Here is a 22,535-nt window from a genome sequence, read left to right on the forward strand (position 1 = left end):
GTTAAAAAAAATCCAAATGATTAAGATCAGTGTATCCCGTTTTCAGCTGTTCAATTTTATTAACAGGATTCTATTGTATATCAAAATGCTGACGAAGATTTATTTTTATGTGACTCAAATCAGGGTTTTTTATGAGGGTTTTGTATCAAGGTTTTCTATCAGGGTTTTTTTACCAGGACATGATAAAAACTAGTTTTTAAATTAGACTCTTGTCTACAACAGTGAGTAACTTCCGCTATAAGGAGTTTTTTCAATATTTTCATTCTTTGTTTCTGCTACTAATGAAGGAACTTCATATAGTTCCGAAACGCATATAGCTGTGTTCTTTTTGGGTAAATCTGTCGATTATTCAATTGTATTATTAAACTCAAAAGGTAATTCATTTCTAGTTATTTACCGGTAAATACAATTAGCCCTTTTAATGATAATTAATGCATAGAGTAACTGTTTTGAATTCAATAATAGAGATTAATATATTTATTTTATAATATACACACACACAATAAGATCTCTATAGTAGGCTACCAGAGAAGAGGATAAAACACTGAACAAATTATATATGTAATACAGATAACCTTTTTAAAATATTTCTGCTCCATTTCTATATATCAGCAGAAACTAGATAAAATCATTAGAGTTATCATTGTTGGTTAGAAATTTTCAATTAGGATGTAAATGACGCTTCCTAAGTTTTTTTTTGCTAACCTGCTTGTTCAAAATCTTCTTATAGTTGGTTTTGACAGGAAAAATTTGATTGATGAACATTGCCAGACTGTTCATTTACTAATAAGGCAGGGCTTGAAAAATCAAGAAAAACTAGGCACCAAGCACAATTTTTTTGGCCTAAGCTAGTAATCACCCACAGAAAATTTTAGGTGTCAATATAAATTTCTTAGTCACCATGAGGATCTGACGCCTGAGATTTGTCATGCCATGCAATAAGGTATAAGCTTATTACATATACATGATGTATATAGCTAATACCCAAACGAAAAATTCAAAACACATCGCCTTAACTGAAAAAGCAAAATTATAATTATAAATACAAAACTTGTAACATGATGAATGCTTGGATCTTCATCAGCAGGACTCTGAATTTGAGCTATGTAAAAAACATTGTTTACCCCTTCTTATATGTATAAATTCATATACTATTTTTTGGTAAAGAGAGAGGTTATACTATATAGAAATCAATAGTTATTGCTCGACATTTTTCCAGTTATTAATTATGATAAATTTAATCACCGGAGCAGATAAACATATTTTAACCAGAATTTATAGCCTATACTTGTTTCTACTTCTATCCATGTCAGCATATAATAACAATAGTATAATCCTTATGCCAAAAGAATTTATAATATGATGAAAAATAATAATATATAGGTACTTTAATACGCATGCTAGTAAGAATACAATAATTTTTGTTTTTAGTGGCTTAAAATTCTGTATTTTGTTTAGAAAAAACAAAGAATGAGTAGATAAATTTTTTGTAGATAATGGCAGAAGCAGTGATTTTTTTTTTCTCAGAAAGTGATAAAAGATCATGTTTTATCCCAAGGTGGTAATGTTTTTCCCATGATGGTAAATACACAGTGTCAACCCTAATATAAATACCCATTAATATTTTCACGTATGCTTGGATTAGTAGGGCAAGCAAAAGTCATTCCCTTGAAGAGTGTGAACATGTAAATGAGAACACACTTGAAACAGTTTGTTCTCATGTCATTTGCAAATTTTAAATTAATTTGTTTCTTTTGAAAAAAAATTCATACACCCTTCCATAGATCCTTCCTAATCATAATAAAACATGGAAATGCATTATATATTAAGATTTGTTTATTGGATCATATAATTTCGATTTCAACCTGAATTATGACATCCATATTTTATATATATATGTTCTATGTTTATATACATTTAGTGAAACAAATATTTCAAATTTACCAAGCAGTCATAACAATAGTAGTTATTTACCGGATCCCGATCTTAAACATGAAAGCACAATATCAATGTCGTATAACATTCAAAGGACGATGACAACAGTAAAGCAAATCATTTTCTTGCTCCAAATATACGACTTCCTACTCTGACTGAAGTGCTCCCAACTTCAATCTGAAACGAGAATATTTTTTCACAGCTCAGAAAATATATAATTGAAATATTTTGAAAAATTCAGAAAAATATAATTTTGAATTATATTACATAATCAGTGTCATTAATATATGTAAAATAGAATTTCAATTATGTGATCCATAACTGTTTTGCGATGAGGAAAATATCGCTATACTATGGAATTTTCCAATTGATGGGAATGAAGATAAAGAGACCACGGGTGCACAGAATCGACAAAAAATGCTTTTGTAGGTGGTCTTCAATATACCATGGGCAGCAAACTTTATGGGGGCAAAAAACTGTAGGAGGAAACAAAAATATACAATTATAAAATCATTGAATTTTACAGTGGTGGGGGTAGTGAAATCATGTTTGCCCCCCCCCCCCCAAATTCTAGTTTTGGCCTTGGTGGTGACCTTTACTCTTCTATGCACTTTCGAATAACTATCAAGTTGCTATGTAACAAATTCTATATTATAGTTAGTGACAGCTTCTGACAAATTTGGACATTTGCACTGCCCTCAAGGAAATTTATGCATGCACTCCTAGGCACATAAAGGTTAGGAACTACTGTTTTTATTGCGAAATAAGACCTAGTTATAACATCTTCAAAAAAACCATTTTTCATCCATATTTCTTAAATCATTCTATCATTCATCTTCTTAAAATCATTCAATCTTCATTCATAATTCTCAAGTTCGTTTTGAGTCTACAAGAATTTGCTTTGCTAGCAAAACTCTTCTACACACACTTCTTTTCCAATCTGGCAATTCAGCACCAAAAACTTAACAGAGATTTGATTCTTAAAAAGATTTTAAGAAATTTTCTTAAAACGCTCTCAAAGCTTTGTACATAAGTATCAGAATTTTATGTTTTGACAAGATAATCTGACACAAGGACTGACCTGTGAGTTCTTAAACGTCTGCATGATTTTTGGTGAGATGCAAGTGTCCAGATCTTTGGAAGGTCAAGTTGCAGGTGCTCCATCACCATAATGTGCTGTGGCCCACAGGTCTTCTGTTGTGTCAAAATATAACATTCTGATACTTCTACAACCAGCTTATTTCCCCCTGATTTTGGTCAAATAAAGAATTTGCTTAAGGGGCATGTTCCAAAGAAGTGCAGCGACAAAGGCACTGACCAGACCAGAAGTTTAAAGCCTGTGACTGGCTCTATTTTGAGCCATAAGCGGGCAAAGGCACTGGAGGATGTGATGAAAGGAGGCTTGCAATCTGCATTTAAATCTTTGTATGAACAATAACAAAAATGTATAATTGAGCACAGAGTAGTTACTTTGGAGGAAACACCAAATATATATAAACAGGTTCTACCTGTTCCCCCACTCTTCTGTAATAAAATAGGTTTCGGAACTTTTTCAGCATTGTAGTATAAGAGCTACTGTATAATGCAATGGAATCTTGTTCACACAACGTTTATATTTATACACATTGTTTGAGTTCTGTTATAATGTATTTTAATGACAATATTTTCTTTCTGCAACTACTTCAATTATATGATGTTTTCACCTCAAATGATTGAACCTCAAATATCTTAGGAATGATGTCCACTTTTTACAGTTAATTGCAGTGGTGGGCTAAGTGAGGGTGTGATGCAACCGGGTAGCAGTTGTAAGGGCCGGCAGCTTAGGATTTAGTTAGCACCAACATTTTGAACAATTTTAGGGGTGGGAAGGGATGAAGTCCATTTTGGAGCGGCAAAATATAGGATTTGGAGCAGTTTTCAGAGTAAGAATGTATTAAAGTGAATTTTAACAAAATTTATATTAGAAGAAAAAAAAACAATGAATTAAAAGCAAAAACATTTAAGGATTGATAACAAAAATGAAAAAAAAAAAAAAACCCACAAATTTTATCAAAAAAAAAGCAGCCATATTTTCTTGACTAACTTTTCACACCAGTCTATTTGTTATGATCGAAGTCATAACATATACTTTATGTAAATTATATTATTGTTTTAGATGGCTATATATTGTATATAAAGTGTAGGTGTTTTTCTTTTTTTCTTGGCTGGTGAAGGGGAATTATCTCATGGATCGCGAGAACGGAAGTTTGACCACATGGCCCCCCAGACATTCCTTAGACGGACGAGGTCCACTTTCACTTTGAAGGGGTCGGGTGGTCTAGGTTCCTGGAAACTATCCGTGACGTAGATCTCATCCAATACACTGATTGGCTCAAAGTCCCGCTCCAGGAGTACTATCTTGTAAGTTTCGCTTCTCTCGGGGCGATTCTTGATGAGTATGTTGTATATATATGTTATGACTTCGACCATAACATATTTAAGATGACTCGCACTTTTTGCTTGCTGAGGGCATTATTTGATGTCTACTACTATACCAAACACCAACTCTGGACTTATTGCAATTTACTGCCATTGACGACATGGGTTGGAAATGAAGGTGATGTCTATCAGTGGTCACTTTAAACTCATTATGAAAAAAAAAAATCTCATATTTTATTTATTTATTCAATTTATTGTGAATGACAGGGGTGGTGCTTACATCATAAAGAGGGGAAAAAGAACACAAACAAACATACAAAGGAATAAAATAAACAAGCATGTAAAATATAAGAAAAAAAAAATACATGGTGATATGACTAAAATACACACAGCTATTAAAAGAGGTATATATAAAATTACAAAAAAGAATAGAATGAAAAGTCAAAACTACAACAACATTACAGTAGCTGGCTCAGAAATGATAAAAACTGAAAATTCCTCGGGAAAAAAAAATTCAAAAGCATAGTATTGCGAATATGGGGAGATAGATCATGGTTTTTTAAAAGCGCCCTAAACTGATGGATTGTGAATCCTCCATTGGGTCTGAACCTGGGATCATGACAGCAATCTTCGCGGTGGTAGACGAGAATCTTAACACCACGCCAATCGGGCGGCACGACATTGACGATTTAACACTCGTTATTTCGACAAATTTAAGTTGACAAATTAGAATTCTTATAATTTTGGCGGACTAACTATTTTTCCTTGCGGAATGAATTTTTTTTCTCGAAACATCGGGATTTGATGCAATGACAATCGACCATAGTAATTTCAACAACTTGCAGTGACGACTTTTATTTTTGAAAACGAAAACTTAGTCGCATTTGCGCTTCGAAGTTGAAAAACAATTGTAAACCGTCTTCAGCTGCAAGATCGTGGCTATCATCGGGGTTTCGCGATGGAAAGCTCGATGAGGAGCTGATAATCCAACCCTCCGTCAGGCACACTGCGCACATCTTGACGGCAGCGCCGTCTTAACGCATGGGCCCACCCGGGCCTCACAAAAATAAAATCCGGTTGAAATCTTTTATAATTTACAAGGTAGGGCCTCAGAAAAACCACTTGGCCCTGGGGCCCATGATGTTCTTAAGACAGCCCTGCTTGATGGGCACACGTTCAAAAAAAACATTAATACAACACACAAGTGATGAACATCATTATTAAGGACGTCAAAAGAAGAAACACAAAAAAGCCATCTATTTGACATAAAACTAGTCGAAAAAAACTAACGAACTTAATACCCTGCTATCAAATGGCCGCGCTGTGCCTTTCAGATCAAATGCGCTCGACGGAGGAAGGAGCCGTATAACTATCCCAATCCAATTTTCAGGGATAAAATCGAGCGGAGGTAAATCTGAAAATTGATTCGAGAAAAAAAATAGTGACCACCTCTCTAATTTCCTAAATTTTTCTGGACTTCCGGCAATCTTTCAAGGAAAGAGACCGGATGGATTATCAGTTCGACATATTTGAAGCATTTCTGAAAAAAAGTCTGCTTTGGGGTAAATTTGCGAAGGATAAATAAAAATTAAATATTTTTGGATTGAAAATTTTCGCATGAATTGAATTAAAAAAATCTTTGTAGTGCTTGAAGAGCGTCTAAGGACCACATTGTTAGCTCGCGTTTATTTCCCAATACAGTAGGCCCACTATACTTTGCAGTAGTCAAACTACAGGTCTTTTAGGTCACGGGATATCATGCCCATGTAAGATGGTGGGAAGTAGTGCTGAAGTACGGAGGAATAAAACACGCTATCTTGGAAAAAATCGTTTTGTGGCACATCGTTTTTTTTTCACACTATAAATTCACTAGATAAAAGAACCCATGGAGGAAAGAATAACCTCTATGAAAAGAACCAGCAAAGGCCTTAGCTACAGGTTGTGGGGAAGGCATGGTAATGATAGCTTATCAACAAAAGCTTTAATGCGTATCAAGTTTTCTGACGTAAATAAGGACGGTAAAATTATCTTATTACTAATTATTACTTATTACTAAAATTATCTAATTACGGGGCAGATTATTTAAAAGCGGGATTTGTTCATTGAATAATCGCTTTGTATTAAGAAAATCGGGTTTATCCAATACCTTCTAAAGCAGAAGGTGTTGGTTTATTCCAGTCACCTAGCCTCATGGCCCCCACATATAGGGGGCTGACAGGGCTCTAGTCCTGGGGCCCGGGATGATTATCATTTTTTTGCTTTTTCACGCTATAAATTAACTACAGAAGGGGCCCGCAAAAGATCCCAGCCTAGGGGCTCCGCTACAGGATGTGGGGGCCATGCCTAGCCTTGTCAGACACCGGACAGGGCCATCTTTAGGGGCGGCATACAAGGCTTCGCAACAGGGCGGCAAGTAAGCTTGAGCCGCCCCTGTATAGAATATACCTTTATAGACGTTCATAAATCATAATCAAATCAATCGGTTGGGATAAGTGGAAAAAAACCGGAAGTCGAGGCAAAATATCTCGTAACGCCATCAGCGCCTTCTCGAGGAAAAACAAATTTGTGGAGATAAGACAATGGAAGTCGGAGGAAAAACACCTGGTAGTAGTGAACAATTAGCGGCGGAAGTTTGTTCTCATTTCCGGTAGTGGAATAAGCCCATACAAAAGCCGACAAGATAGGGCCCCACCCCATCTAGTCGGCTTTTGCTCATACCACTGCTGAGGTCATAGCACTGTTAAAAACAGGGTGTTAAATTTTGAAGAGAATGCGGGCTACTTCATTCGTTGGAAAACAAATCGCGGGTCAATTAAGTGATCTGTAAAAGCACCGCTGGTCGTTTAAGTGCTCTGGAACTGAGAGAGTTTCAATTAAGTGATCTGTAAATGTGCCGCGGCCGCTTTAGACATCTGGTAATTTGTTGCTTGGTTAATTTTTTCGTAAAACTAGGTTTGAGGTCACGGACCACATCAGATGACTCCGAGGGCCACATGTGGCCCGTGTGCCATGGGTTGAGCATGTATGATTTAAAAAATCGTATAGGTATTTTATTAGTATTTTTAATGCAATACTTAGCGTTATGTAACTTTCATGAATACAGAGTCATAATGCTAAGATAACTTACGGAGAGAGAGGGGGGAAAAGAACCAAACTTATCGTCGAATTGAATGATAAAAAGTATGATAAGCTTGACTTATCTGTTTATTTTTCAAGCCCCTGTGCGACAATATAAAAAAATCCGTGAGCCTGATTACAGAGAGAGTACTGTTGTAGCGCCTTTCCTTGTTCCTTCTCCTACAGTGTTTTCGGCATCTACGTGTGTTAAAATTATGGAGTTATACAGTGTTCTGGTAACTGGAGCAAACCGTGGTATCGGTCTGGCATTTGTACGCCAAATGCTAGAGTTGCGTCCGCCCCCGAAACATTTGTTCGCAACGTACAGAAGCGACCAGAATTTACAGGTACGTAAAAGATTTGTATTACATAAGTATCTGCTATTTTTAGTGAATCTTTTAATTTTCAAAACCCCGATCATAGATTGACAGTCGGAAACACGTCAACCCCTGTTACAGGGCAGTATCAAGACATTGGCCCCCACGAAGTCACGGCCCAGAGGCGTTGAGCACATTAGTGAGGTCTCATGGAAGTGAGATCAGGTATCATAGACTAAATATATATATCATTATTACTACTCCATGTCCGGTACCGAGTTATAATTTTTCTAGACCTGCATACTTCAACCGCTGGGATTTCCTACCGGTCAGCGAAACAGTTCACTTTAATTCTTGCAGCCGCCACATAATTTTGGGTTTAATGAGAATAAAATAGCCTACATCAGTGTTTCTCAACATCGGGCAATATGGCCCTCCTGGGATATTACGGGGAGGGGGACAGGTTAAACTCACATGGGGGGGGGGAGTCACGTGAAGTGGGCCACTGAGAACTGTGAAGAAATAAAACTTTTAATTAAAATATGGCGAGAAAAATATGACAGCTTTCAGAATCCAGCCGAGCTGTTCATGAAACCAGGGCCATCTTAACTCATGTGCCTATAGCCCTGGGTCTCATGTCTGTGGGGAGCTTACATGATGAGATCCGATGCTTCGATTTTCGAGTGTAAGTACGTAAATATGTGAAGCTGTTACTACTAGTTAAGTATGGAGCTTCCAGAACATCTCTGAGGAAGCCTACGCTGTTTGAGACAGCCATGCATAGAATCCCACAAGAAGGAAGCTCACTAAACTCTAGCCCAGGGTAGGTACGGATCGAGGGTGAGGATCCATCGCCTTTCCGACACATGGGGTTGGTCGGATCGTCTCGTGTTTTACACAGGCCTATATTTTCATATAATTTGGCTATTGGGTGGGATGATCACCCCCCCTCCATTCTAGATCCATGCTTGGCACAGGGTTAATAATATTTATAAAATTTTGTTCATTTTATTTTGTTTTGACTGGATTAAATAAATAAATATTAAAGGTCTCGCTCCTGGATGAGGGTGGGGGAGCCCAGGATAACACTGGGGGGGGGGGAAGTGGGGCTATGGGAAGATGAAGATAATATGGTTCGAAGGGGGCCAAGGGACTGAAAAAAGTTGAGAAAAACAGTGGTCTATACGCACCGCTCATGTATTTTTTGCCCGGTCCAGAAATTATGTGTCTTGAGGGAAAAACAAGGTCTGAAATTGTTTCCCCTATTTATTTTTTGCTGGTCCGTAAATTATTTCTGTTCATGGATTTATTTTTTGCCAGTCAGCAAATTATTTTCCTTATTTAGGTGGTCCGCAGATTATTTTTCCTATATTTAGTAATTTTTTCCGGTTCCCAAATTATTTCTCTATCTGTGGTGGTCGGCTGAAGTTGGTTTTCTGTGGTTCCAACTTCGAGCCGATCTCCCAATTAAAAAGTCTCGCCACAGAGCAAAACGCCTACAACGATAAGTTATTCAATCATTACACTTCACTCATAGTTAGAAAAATTGGTGGCAGATGGCAGCACTACACATAACAAGCATTACACAGAAACAAACTTCACGTCAGGTTTCACTACACGCACATTCCCGCATGTACCAATTCGTTAGAGGTTCCGCAGAGGAATATGGACGAGGTGCATGTGTGGTTTAGTAGTAGTAGTAGTAGTATTTCTCCTATTAATGTACTTTTTGTCGGTACTCAAATTATTCTTCCTATTTATTTACTTTTTGACAGTCCGTCAAGTATTTCTCCTATTTCCGCCGATCCACAAAATTTTTAAAACTATTTTTACCTGCCCGCAGGTGTAAAAAAGGTTGCAGATCATTGCTTTAGACCAGTGTTTCTCAACCGCCGGTCACGACATTTTTCGTACCGGGTCTCTCGTGAGCGATTCAGTCTCATTTTTCTCCATTAGCCGTATTTCATTTCATTTCATACCGTGCACCGCCCAGGCTCTATTGACCATTGTCAATTTTAGCCATTGCTCCGGATGAGGGGCTGGGAGGTGTCGGGTGCTTTATTATGCATATAAAATACATGAATATAAACACACATTATTAAAAAACAAAGTATAGCCATTAGTCAATTTCAATAATGCTATACAAATTAGAATTGTAAACTCTAATTTGTATAGTATTATTGAAATTGACTGGGGACAAATAAATTATGTTATGTAATGTTATTAGATGTATGACCGGGTCTACCACTCCCAAAAGAGGAACCAACCGGGCCATGGGCTTCTCAAGGTTGAGAACTACCGCTCTAGATCAGTGGTTCCCAACCTTGGGAAGCCCACGACCCGGCTGATTTCTTTTTTTGTGAGTGAAACACCCGGACAAACGGAAAAAAAAGTAAAAATGAAACGGTAAACCATTCATGGCCCGGTTTGACTGATGTTAGAGACCAGTATCGGGTCACGGTCAGGCGATTGAGTTATTGAGTGAACACTACTGTAGACTAGTGGTTCTCACACTTTTGTCAACCGCGGTTGGCTTGGATTCGTGGTTTATCTGCGGCTTCCTATAATAGTTTAGTACAGTGGTTCTTAACCTTTTTTCCTCATCAACTATAAATTAATGTTTCTTTGACACTTGACTGAATTTTTTGACGTTTTTTCTGAATCGTGTGTTCACGACAGTATCAAAATTTAAGCGCCACGTGCTAATAATACGACGCGTCGTACCAATGTAAACAAACCGCAAAATAGTTTAGGTAAACAATGGTAAAGCGAAAGCAAAGAGATGAGGTGTCGAAATATTGGTATTATTCATATTTTTTTATTAAGAATTGAAAAATTCAATTTTCTATCATTTCAATTTTTCTGAAAAACAGTCAACATGCTGCAATTTCTTTTCCATCTCGTACCCCAACCCAAAAATGCTCTCCCGAACTCCCGGTAAAGAACCATTGGTTTAGCTGATAATATCGAATCCCGTTATAACGAACGTCAACGCACCGTAGAAATCACTTCGTTATAAAAGAATTTCTGACTATGAATTTTAACATTCGCTAGAAAGATTACACGGAAGCGGAATTCGATTGTAATGGGGTGAGGTGGGGGAATACTTTTGTTATAGACTAGTGACGAGTCAGATGCGATTCACTCAGGGGTTTTGTCCCCGGAAAAATTGTAGATTTCATTACTGTAATAATTCATGAAAAAAGTTAAGAATTTTTGAAGGAAATAATTTCATAATTACCAAAAATTTAAAATTGTGAAAAAAATAGTTTCAGAATCATCAGGGCAAAATTTAGATTTTAAAAGAAACAATCGATCGGTTGAAAAGAATTAATTAATGAAAGGAAGTTATTTAAAAATAAAAATTAAATTTAACGGAAGAAATATCGTATTTTAACATGTGTAAGGAACCAACGTTTTTGCCAAAAACTGAATCCCAAAAATAGGAGGGGGATTCCTTATATACACGTTAAAATAAGTTAAATTCAGAGTAAGTGAAAGTGTTGAACAAATTTGGAGAACCCTGTTTAATAACCGAGAATACCATGGTTTCACCCGGAGGCCCGCGGGCTGCGTGGAAAGTTTAATTTGGCCCACAATGTCTGAAAGGTTGACGACTCCTGCCGTAAACCGGTTTCAGTGAAATCCACTTGACCATACGTACCGCTTCCGAAGAAACTGCGGATTTTTTTTTTTTTTTTCCGGTAGAGAAGTAATTATTTCATCGTTCTTAATTACACAAGATAACTTTTCCCACACAACAGCTCTTATTTATGAACTATCACATTTGCCATTTTTTCGGGGAATTTTTTTACAGACGGAATTTAGATTTGAATCGATTTTTATAATTTTTCCTTTTATTTTTTTTCTTCTGATTCTTTAGTTTAGAGATACACCGGAACTTCCATGAAGAAAAAGAAAAATGAATCTTGCATATTTTTTGGTCTTGCCCGTTCTCAAAGCTACAACATACAGTTAAACATTGTCAACGCTAAAATGCCTACTTCAAGGTTCCGAGGGCAGAAAATACAGGAAAGCGGAGGGGGATTTTGGTGCTCCGTGCACTGGGAAAGTGAGAAACCAAATTCTTTCTTTGCCTTTATTTGACCGTTTCCGAAAAATCATTGAGTGGGGTTCGAACATGACGATACTCACTGTAAGCTTCGTGTAGGAAATTTTTATTTCTGAATCAATTCTGGGAGTGCTCAGAACCACTCCACATATTTGCGTGGGCGCTCGAGGAACCCAGATTCGACGCCCCTGAAGTGGTGACACCAATTGCACACTTGCATCGTGTGATAAGAGTCCATTCTTGTTTCTAGTATCATGGCCTCAGGCCTTGTCTGTTCCCTCAAGCTTTCTCGACATCTTCGTTGACTTCGAAAGATATGGTGCGTGGTGACGTGTGTGTGAATCTTTATTATTTCAAAAATTTATGAGTCTAAATAAAAGCCTAGGATGCCTCCCCTTACAACCTGCAGCAGGGTGAACGGCCACAATTTGCACCCTCGCTTAAGCCACCCTTTTTTTTAGGCAATTTTTTGAAGATTAGTCCAGCCTTGTTGGCCAGTGAATACAGTAGGAACGTATAGTAATTTCATGAGGGCAATAATTCTTTAGGTCACCCATTAGTGTCATTCATGACCTTTTAATATTTTCACTAACTAAAGTGTTATTGAGGGGCCCGATTCCCACATAAGCAAGTGGAACATTTGCCTAGAGCCTCAGTTTTAGGAGCCTCGAAATTCGAAAAATACAGAATTTTGTATAAACAATCGCTGTGTCCCCAATTAACGGATACCCCTCAGATGCGGTCACCATTCTTTTACGGCCAAATAATAATTTTCCCTTGTATAATAAAAGAATGCATTTCAACCCCCCCCCTTTTCCGGACGATCCCGTCGGTGCCCGCAAAAGATAGGTTTCACTATTTCATGATTAACCAATAATCTTTAACCTCTGTCTAGTTGTTCATCGATTCCTACTTTGTCCAGAGCTCTGGTTTTATTTTAAATAAATAGAGTATTTATTTATCAAAGACATTAAGATATGAATGATATATAGTCAATAAAATTATCAAAACCTCATACAACACGTGACAAAGGCATATATACAGGGTGTCCCAGAACAGAATTCTACCACAGAAATGAGAGGCGTGATATTATCCGTCAAGGCAAACAATTTTTTGCCTCGTTTCAGGAGTTACTTTGGAATTTTTTTGGCGCCAGTGGCTAAAATCACATTTCAACAGTGGAATCAGAAGTGTTTCAAACCTGTGGATGCTCGTCTTGAGAACTATGCAAGAAATTTTTATTTCTGAATCAATTCAATGGGTGCTTGGACCCGTGTCACAAATTACCATGGCTGCTCGAACACCTACTGTACCCTCGCCATTGCATTTCAACTTGTATTAAATGAAAAAGTTATTTGCAATACGTTTCATTGCAAAAATTGTTTGTCTTGACTTGTACCTGTCATCTCCCTTATTATGATAACTGAGTTCTGTAATCTTTCCAAAAAACTTGATGCTCACTTTCTACCCCTTAAGTAGATTATGCAGAAATCTGCGACGTATGTCACAGAACAATCTGGAAGAATTTTAAGAAAACACTATTATGGCTACTTTTACTGCAGGACATTTCCAGTTAGCTGAGTGCTTGGTGCAGAAAAATGCAAAATATTCTGCTTTAGGCAAGGTGCTTCGATAAATACAAATACAACGCCACAACAGGCAAAATTCCGAACGAGGTGGCTGAGAAAAAGATGCCCATAAAAATATGGATGTCATATATTTCAAAAATACAGCAACCCAATTAAAAATGCAATTAATAAAAATTATAAACAATATATATACGTGATAAAAATTATACAATGCCCATAAAGAATATTTATGGTTGTCTTATTCTAAGTATGGATAGCTTCTCGATTTACCCCAACATGTTTATCGTATTAAACATGTTGATAACCAACTATTACTACTACTAAACCAGAAATGCACCTCGTCCATATTCCTCTATGGAACCTCTAACGAATTGGTACATGTTGGAATGGGCGTGTACGTGTAGTGAAACCTGGCTTGAAGTTTGTTTCTGTGTAATGCTTGTTATGTGTAGTGCTGCCATCTGCCACCAGTTTTCTAACTATGTGAAGTGTAATGGTTGAATGATTTATCATTGTAGGCCTGTTGCTCTCTGTGGCGAGACTTTTTAATGGGGAGATCGGCTTGCATTTGTGCCTCGAAGTTGGGAACCACAGGAAACCAACTTCAGCCGACCACCACCACCACTGTGGTGACGGTGGGGTTCAAACCCGGATCTTCGCGATGCGAGTCCACCACTGGACCATCACAATCTCTCCAAGGATTTGCGGGGGGGGGGGGGGAAGGGGAGGTTTAGTTCATAGACCAAGTGTTGTCTTAATGCATGGGCTCAGCTGGACACCTCGTCATAGCGAGATCTAGTTACAATGTTTGAGAGCAAGTATGTAAACTGTTCGGCAGGGGGAGGGCCTTTGAAAAATAATTTTGCCCAGGGGGGCGTACAATGCTACGATGCCCCTGCCATAGGCCCCTGGTTGAGATCCACATTCTTAAATGATAAACGTAAATAATGTAGTATGTTTTACGGTATGTATCATAGCATAGAACAGTGTTTCCCAAAGTGGGCGATGGAATGGTCCAGGGGGCGATAGAAGGTATGGACATAACATAGGATCCTATGGGTTCACTTGAGTTTTTTGGGCGATGAGAGGCAAAAATTGCTGATGAAGGGGGCGATGGAACAAGAAGAGGGAAACTATGGCACAGAACATCTACAGTGTGTAAAAAATGGGAAAAGAAATGATTCTAGTGAAAATATTGTTGCGAAAGATTTTTTTTCTGTTAATGTCATGATCTTATTTCAACAGAGTCTCAAAGATCTGAAAGATGCCCAGTCTGACACAGATTTGCATATTTTAAAACTTGGTGAGTACAGTCAATAATAGTCCATGACTTAAAAAATAATGCAGAGCTAGCAGCATTGCAGAGCTAGGTTCAATCCCTGCTGACGGCACAGTGCTGGTTATTTATGAATTTATTTAGCTTTTTTATTATGAATGACCTCAAAGTTTAAGCATCTTTATTACTTCTGACTTTTCATTCATATCTAGATGTACGAAATAGTGTTGAGATCGAGAATCTCAGGTCATTCGTGGAGCATGTTGTGAAAGACCGAGGCCTGACGCTCCTTATAAACAATGCTGGAGTAGCTGAATCGCAAGAGTTCCCAAATATAACTCCAGAGAACCTTAATTACCATTTTTCTACGAACACAGTGGCACCGATACTAATCACACAGGTGAGCTTCAGCGACCTTTATAAACTTATCAACGGGAAATTAGAAAATAACTATATGTATGATTAGGGTGGCCAGATGTCCTGGTTTTCTGCTATTTTTCCCCCTGCCCCAAGAAAGACTTTTAATATACCTATTTGTCCCAGTTTTTGCTCCAGAAACAGAATCATTTTCAATATTTTTTTGAATTTAATTTCTAGTGTGTAGTGTTGGAGTGTATGTTTGAAAATACACTAGAAATGGTATCCTATGGAATGCTCGGTTTTATTCTTAAAAAAAGTCTTCACATTCTTGACAGTCACCCTTTTACTATTCCGAGGCTTCTTTCCATACTATTTTGGAAATTCTATCTTCAGAAAGAAATAAACTTGGTTTAAGGCAAGAATGCTTAACCTTTTAGAAAGTGCAGGCCACTTCAAGAGTTACTCTTGAAGTACATTGGTACCCCAAGTATGTCCTTCGGATAACCCTGTTCTCTTGGATGAATGGATTTCTCTTCAGTGTGAAGATATACATGTGAGTTATCAAAGGTTATAGATAAGTATTGGGGATCTATATTTGATCTGAAAAACTTGGATGGAAGTGCAAAGTTCAAGATTTTGCTTGTGCTTGTCAAAGCCTTATTATGTGTTGCCCACATGAAAATGCAGACTGCGAGAGGGGCTTTAGTGTTAAACAAAAATTTCCTGCAACATAGATCAAATCTTTCGACTAAAAGTATCAATGGCATTAGGCAAATAAAATCTTATGTGCAGCATTATCAAAATGCTAAAGATATTGATGTTGATGCCAATCTTCTGAAAGCTGTTCGCAGCTTGCATCAGAAGTACCAAGACAGACTTCAGCACCAAAAAACTTTTGATAAGAAAGTTCCATGACCAGATGAGAATCAAAGACTAAAAGCAGAAGAAAGGGAGTTGGAAATTCAGTTGTCATCATCAAAAGCTATGCTGAACACTGCAGAGAAAATGATAGAATTGAGGGTAAAGAGAAAAAACTTTGTAGACATCGAAAGTGGGCAAATTCGTCTGAAAACACTGAAAGAAAAAAATGTGTAGTGTTCTTGAGAAATTGGAGGAAAACAGTCATGAGCCAACAAAACATCATGAGGTTTTTTTAATGTATGCTCATTTGTTTGATTTGTAAACTTTTACTTTTTCTTCTTACGCCCAGCTTGGATTATGACTAATTTTTACGTCCCTATAAGTGGATGCAAGTTTTAACAAACATAAAACTGATTTTTGATGCAGAAACCTTATAACTGTTTAAAATGTTCAAAATTGAATAATCTGATTATCTCGGTTCAAAAAATTTTAATTTTTGACAAAGGTAATGTTTTTGTGCACTGCTCCGAATTCACAGATTGTTGCTCCGAAACACTAAATTTACTGCTCCAAAAAGAGTCAACAGACTGTCAGCCCTGAGAGTATGAAAAAGTGTCATGGGCAACTTGAGTAATTTGTTACAGTGCTGTCACTGGTCACGTAAGGGATCTGGAGATGTGCAGCAGTTTCACCCAAATAATGTTTAATTATGCCAAGGGTGATCTAAGTGATGTGAAATAGCACCACAAGTGAATTTAGCAGGGTTGGTAAAAAAACCGGTTTTTTTTAAAAAAACCAAAAAACCAGGTTTTTTTGGTTTAAACCAGGTTTTTTTTGGTTTAAACCGGTTTTTTGATTTAAATAGTACTAACATTAAAAACAATGAAATTTCTGAAAAATCATTCAAACTTCTAATAATTAACTAAAATAAAATGTTTATTAATGTAATTAATACTATTCCCATACTAATTAATCAATAAATATTTATTAAATTTTAACAAAAACCAACTTTTGCAATTTAATTATTTTTTGCTTAACTCAATGGATTACTGTGTGTTTGAAAATTCTTTTAATGTTATTATTAATCATATAATATATAAAGGTTTTTCTCCAGTTACTTTCAGTATGCTTAATTAGGAAGCTATTTTGTAAAAAGTAATAAAAATTAGATGAATATAATGTATTTAATGAAGCATAAATAATGCAGATTAATTAGCAATGATTTATACGATATACAGGGTGATTATAACTAAGGTTCTGATTTCAAAACACTGTAAAAAAAAGAACGATTGTCAAAATGACTTGAAAATTGACATGAATATTCCTTAAAAAATTCTATTTTATTTGGTAAAGGGGAAGAAATACTTAAAAATGTAAAATTAATGACATCATCCAACATGCGCGAAATTTGCTCGCAGAATGGAAATGATAGCCAGTCATGGCAAAATGATACCTTAATTATAGTATTGCATGATTTCATAATTTGTGGAAACATCACAAAAAATGAAGTAATTCAAAAAATAACTACAACTTACTTAAGAAATATTAAATATGTTGTCCAACCTGAAGTTGAAAGCACAAAAATTCTTGTTCAACAACAGAATCGGAATATGCCATGGTTATGATGTGGATGTGCTTGCAATTCAGCTTTATTAAACCAAACGCGCCCCCCCCCCCCCCATTAATATTCCTGAGGAATTTCTAACATATAGGGAATGTGCTGGAAATTGCAATTCACCAAAGTTTGCAATCTGACCACTGTTTATAACATTTTGAAGTACCCCCCACCCCCACAGCCAGATATTGCAAGGGTTAAGGTGCATCCTATCAAAATGGGTCTTCAGCAGCTGCTTCACTGGTATTGCAATGTGCATCTTGATAGAAGTTCTATCCACACACTGATGCTGTGGAAGTGCTGAAATGATGTGGCTGCACACAATAGATTAGACTGCTGGCCAAGTACAGCATCATCTACTTGCACTTTTTTCCCTTTTGCGAAAGAAACTTCCACTGCTTCAGGAGTATCCATGCCAATATTCAAGTCATTCTGATCAGTACTTATTGTATAGTCTGGAATCAAAACTTAAATTATAATCACCCTGTATATAGCTGATTATTTTTCATAAATCTGTTACTACTATGCAGTAGAACCTTGAATAACTGGGCTTAGCAGTGAAAGTATTAAAAAAAAAACTATTGAATATTAAAACTGAGAGATGTACAGTAGGAGATGTGCTACTTCTTATGGGAAAGAAAATGAAAAATGTATGTGAAGTAATGTAACTAGTAGTACACTAGTCTTTATTGGATTATAGGACCACCTGCCCCTAGCATGATGGTGTCACTACTGTTGCTGCTTCTTTGTGAAGGTGAAAAAAACCCCTGAGAGATAATGCACCACTACATTTAAATGTGTGATGAAATCCTTATTAATGAATTTGCTAAAGATAGAGCATCAGAATGTAGTCAAAGGTTAGAAAATATTGTAAGAATGAGAAATTTTGGCTTTTGTATATATAACTTTAAATAACTAAGACACTTCATATGAAAAAATATATATATATATTCTGGCCACTTTTATGAGACTTTTTGAAAAAAACCACTTATAAAATCTTATGTCATTTAAAGATATACCATCAGAATGTACCCCAAGGATATAAAATGTGGTAAAAATGAAACATTTTGGCTTATAATGAACCAATGTGATATTTTTCAAGGAAAAATATTATATTTAGGCAACTTTTCATTTGATTTTTTGAAAAAAACCACTTGGTTTAAACCAAACAACCCTGGAATTTAGTGATCTGGAAATGTACCACAGGGTGCTTCAGTTATCTGCAAAAATGCTTTGGGTCACTTAAGTTATCTGGGAGCAGGCCATGAGTCGCCGAAGTGATGTGAATTTGCACCACAGTGCAAATGTCATGCAAAATCACCTTCAGTGATCTGGAAATGTGCCACAGGCCACTTAAGTGATCTGAAAATGTGCTGCGACTCACTCAAGTGATTTACAATTGCACAACATGACTTATGTGACCTGGGAATGTCTTGCAGCCACTTGAGTAATGTGGTACTGAGCAGCTTAGTTCATTTTTGCAAAATTAGGTTTGAGGTCACAATTGACCCACAGGTCATGGGTTGAGCATGTATGGATTCTGGGGGGGTGGGGGGGAGAGGTGCAACGAAACACTTAAAACACTAGTGGGCATAGGTGCCCAATAATAAATGAATATACAATGTAACACACCACTCCCTCCTGCGTAAGGGCTTGAGTCCTGTGTAAACATAATAACTGGCAACTTTCAGACTAGTGGGATATGCTGCATTTAAGCTATAAAGAAAGACTTGATTCACTTTATATGTTTCTTTGGAACAAAGTAGACACCATAGGGGTATGATGATCGAAGTATTCAAAATATTCAAGATTTTCAATGTGATCAATATGATGGTCATTGGGTCATAAAACTTTTGTTTTGCCATTATTTTACTTTGACTCCGGGTTTTGGTTAGTTAAGGATAATTCTCTGTTGTATCACACAGAATTTTTTTATAGGGTTGTAAAGGCATAGAATAGCTTACCTTCTGTTGTTGTGACCCCTCCCCCCCACCTGTTATGGCAAACATGTTTATGTGGACTTTTTTCCCTATATTATTTCTTTTATTTGTGTTAAGTTTTTTTTTCTCCCAGGCACCTTGTTGGGCAATTTGCCCATTGACACATGTATTCTTTTATAATGGTTTGTAATTTCTCTTAGGCTCCCAGCATGTAGAGAAAACCCAGGCAGCACTGGGTATTTTTGCTAGTGTTAATATAAGAAGCATTAAGGATGCAAGATTTCTTGTTAATGTTGGTTAAGGGTTAATATTCACACGTATAGCCTAGGAAATTCCAAAACGATTAAAACTGATTTGTTACTGGATCATTTCCAGGCCATGTATCCGCTATTGAAGATGTCTGCATCGAGACACAAAGGCCAGGGTATGAGCTTCTCCAAAGCAGCCATACTCAATATTTCTTCACTAGCAGCGTCTGTCCAAAACACTGGAATTGAATTCGTTCAACACCTGAAAGTACCATCTTATAAAATAAGCAAGGTATAAATTTTTTAATATTATAATCATAATTTTTAAATTTTTACTTTTAATATGTGGTGGAATTTTCATTCAAGATTTTATCGCTTTTGATTTTTTTAATTTCTACAATTTATTTTTTTATTTTTCTATGTTCCCTGTAGGCAGGATTGAACATGGCCATGCGAGTGATTGCAGCGAAATTGCAGCAGGACAATATTCTTGTGATCAGTATGTGCCCTGGATATGTAAAAACCGACATGACAGGAGGTCGTGGAGAGATCGAACCAAATGAAAGCGTCGATGCCATGTTGGAAACAATCTCAAAGCTGGATGAGACTCACACTGGATTGTACATGGATAGAAAGGGGAAACCTTATCCATTCTGATAAAAAAATTGATTTCTTCTAAAGCTGGTCTGATTAATAGGGTCGGTTTATCAATCAATCCGATCAAAATTTGAATAAAATTTTTAATAAAAGTTTAGAATTTAACTTGATTTATTTGATGAAACTGATTAAATGTCTTAAATTATGTTTCTGTATATAACATTTGTAGGAACCTATTGAGCAGCTGCTGGAAAGGGAGAGGCATATTGTGTGCGAGTAATGAGCGGCCATTTGAGAAAGTTAATTCAAACAGTAACAGAGAGGCAGTATGCACTGATATTACATATTGTGAAGTTGAGTAGTAAGATTTGGATGTATTGAGTTGCAATAAAGTTTGTTTTCTTATCATAAAAAGCTCCAGGATACATTGGTTTAAGTTGCAGTAATTTCTGAAAGCTAACACATATCGGATAAGTGAACATACTTGAAAATATTTGAATCAATATTTGCAAGAGTGGCTTAAGCGAGGGTGCAAGGTTTGCATTGCAAACCTTGGGAATAAAATCCCTACGTGAAAAACAAGTGAAATTGGAGGCCAAAACTTCAAAATGGTGATCTAAAAAAAATAAATATTGTGTTCAATCAGAAACACCGTGTACAAACATTCTACGCGAATGACCCCAAAATCATCGGAAGATAAAGGAAAAAAAAAGCATAAATTTTTAAAGAACACTGACTTTTTGTGACACTTGTTTGATGTTTTTTCCATTTGGCATGAGTGATATGATGTCAGTCTTTCCATCATGACCTATGTTTATGTCCGTAACACAACTTGTACAAAAAGGAAAAGTCGGCCCTTTTCTGGAACGTTTGATGAAAGGAAATTCATCGGGGAATAAGTATCTTTAAAATTGATTAAATATGTTTTTGGTTATCAGTATTCATGTTTTGTTATACCGCACGTACGTAACTTCAACAAAAAAAATGTTCACCACATGCACGTCACTGTAATCTTCAATTATTCTCCAAGACTATTGGCTGCTAAGGTATTTCCCTGCACGATAAGACAAACTTTTCTTGTTACCATCAGAGGGTTTGTAAAACTTCCTTAAAGCCAGGTTTTCCTAGAAGCACGTTTCTACAGCGCGCGCAGCGTAAAAACGCTGACTAGTAAAAAAAACCTGGATTTCAAGTTTTCTCCTAAAAGTTCTACTCCTAAGAAAACCTGGCTAAGGCTGGTATTACACTATACAAGTTTTATAAAAGTGCTCGTATAAAACTTGAAAAATACAGCGAATAAGCTGATGGGTTACATTCAAGCTTATCCAACCGATCAGTTTATTAGTTGTATTTTTCAAGTTTTATCAATGCATTTCTACAAAACTTCTACAGTGTAATACCACCCTATAAAAAGGAATTTCCCACTATTCCTCCATTAACGACGTGTGACGTCATTTCACAAGAAATTCCTTAGGGATTGTTTTCAGAAGCGGGGATTCTTTTTAAATGAAGTAAAGAATTTTTAGGGACAATTAGGGATTTTTGTGATTTTCGTAAAAATTCGGGAGATTTAAGAACTTTTCGGGAGGTCGAGGGATGAAGCTGAAATTCGGGAGATTCCCTGAAAATTCGGGAGACTTGGCAGCTATGGTATAGTTACCTCATCTAATATTATTTCCAGAACGGTCAAATGAAAGCAAAAGAAAAATTCTGCTTCTCACTGGTACGGTCTAAAACACCAATAACAGCTTTCAAATAAATTTCTTAATAAAAATTAAACTTGTTATATATCATCTACAAAGGCTAAGTGAAGTGATGATGTCTCACCATTAAATGTTGGTGTGTGCACTCAGGGCGTCACATGCATTGTCTATAAGAGATTTGTTGGACACCCGTACATAAGCTGATGCATGCTATTTGAATAGCTGGCGGGGAATGTGAGGTTTGTTGAGAGTGTGGATGACAATTGGAAGGAATTGTCTACTTTCGCCTTGTTGCCTGTACTAAACAAACTGCATAACCACAAACTGCACAAACTAGCAATGACAATCTATACCACTCTTTAAATGATGCACAATTTATAATGCTTACATGTGGGTTAAACCAGTAATAAATGAACTTAAAACACAAGCTAAAAATATGGTGTGTTCAGTCTATAATCATGTGAAAAATAATCCCCCTGCATACACA

At 36.6% G+C, this 22,535-nt stretch overlaps 2 protein-coding genes across 3 annotated transcripts in view; one reads left to right on the forward strand and one right to left on the reverse strand.

Moving 5' to 3' along the window:
- Window positions 1-1,820: 1,820 nt before the first annotated feature.
- Window positions 1,821-22,535, reverse strand: part of LOC149077309 (pyridoxal phosphate homeostasis protein) — a 31,198-nt gene continuing 10,483 nt past the window's right edge. Inside the window, exon 7 of the mRNA XM_089245079.1 lies at window positions 1,821-2,112. Within this exon, the coding sequence (XP_089101205.1) occupies window positions 2,053-2,112 (60 nt within the window). The 3' untranslated portion in view covers window positions 1,821-2,052. The remainder of the gene's footprint in view (window positions 2,113-22,535) is intronic.
- LOC149077310 (uncharacterized) lies at window positions 6,923-20,754 on the forward strand. 2 transcript variants are annotated; one of them, XM_089245078.1, is made up of 6 exons: window positions 6,923-7,817; window positions 14,694-14,751; window positions 14,937-15,124; window positions 19,876-20,040; window positions 20,181-20,446; window positions 20,575-20,754. In XM_089245078.1, the coding sequence occupies exons 1-5, from the start codon at window positions 7,524-7,526 to the stop codon at window positions 20,403-20,405; spliced, it is 930 nt and encodes a 309-aa protein (XP_089101204.1). In that variant the 5' UTR covers window positions 6,923-7,523; the 3' UTR covers window positions 20,406-20,446; window positions 20,575-20,754. The 2 variants fall into 2 exon arrangements, with proteins under 2 accessions (XP_089101204.1, XP_089101203.1); XM_089245077.1 differs by lacking the exon at window positions 20,575-20,754 and having other exon boundaries at window positions 6,955-7,817; window positions 20,181-20,501.

This window comes from Pholcus phalangioides, unplaced genomic scaffold (assembly GCF_987345545.1).
Source record: "Pholcus phalangioides strain wild (caught in Gottingen) unplaced genomic scaffold, Ppha-v1.0 ptg000015l_1, whole genome shotgun sequence".
Classification (NCBI taxonomy): domain Eukaryota; kingdom Metazoa; phylum Arthropoda; class Arachnida; order Araneae; family Pholcidae; genus Pholcus; species Pholcus phalangioides.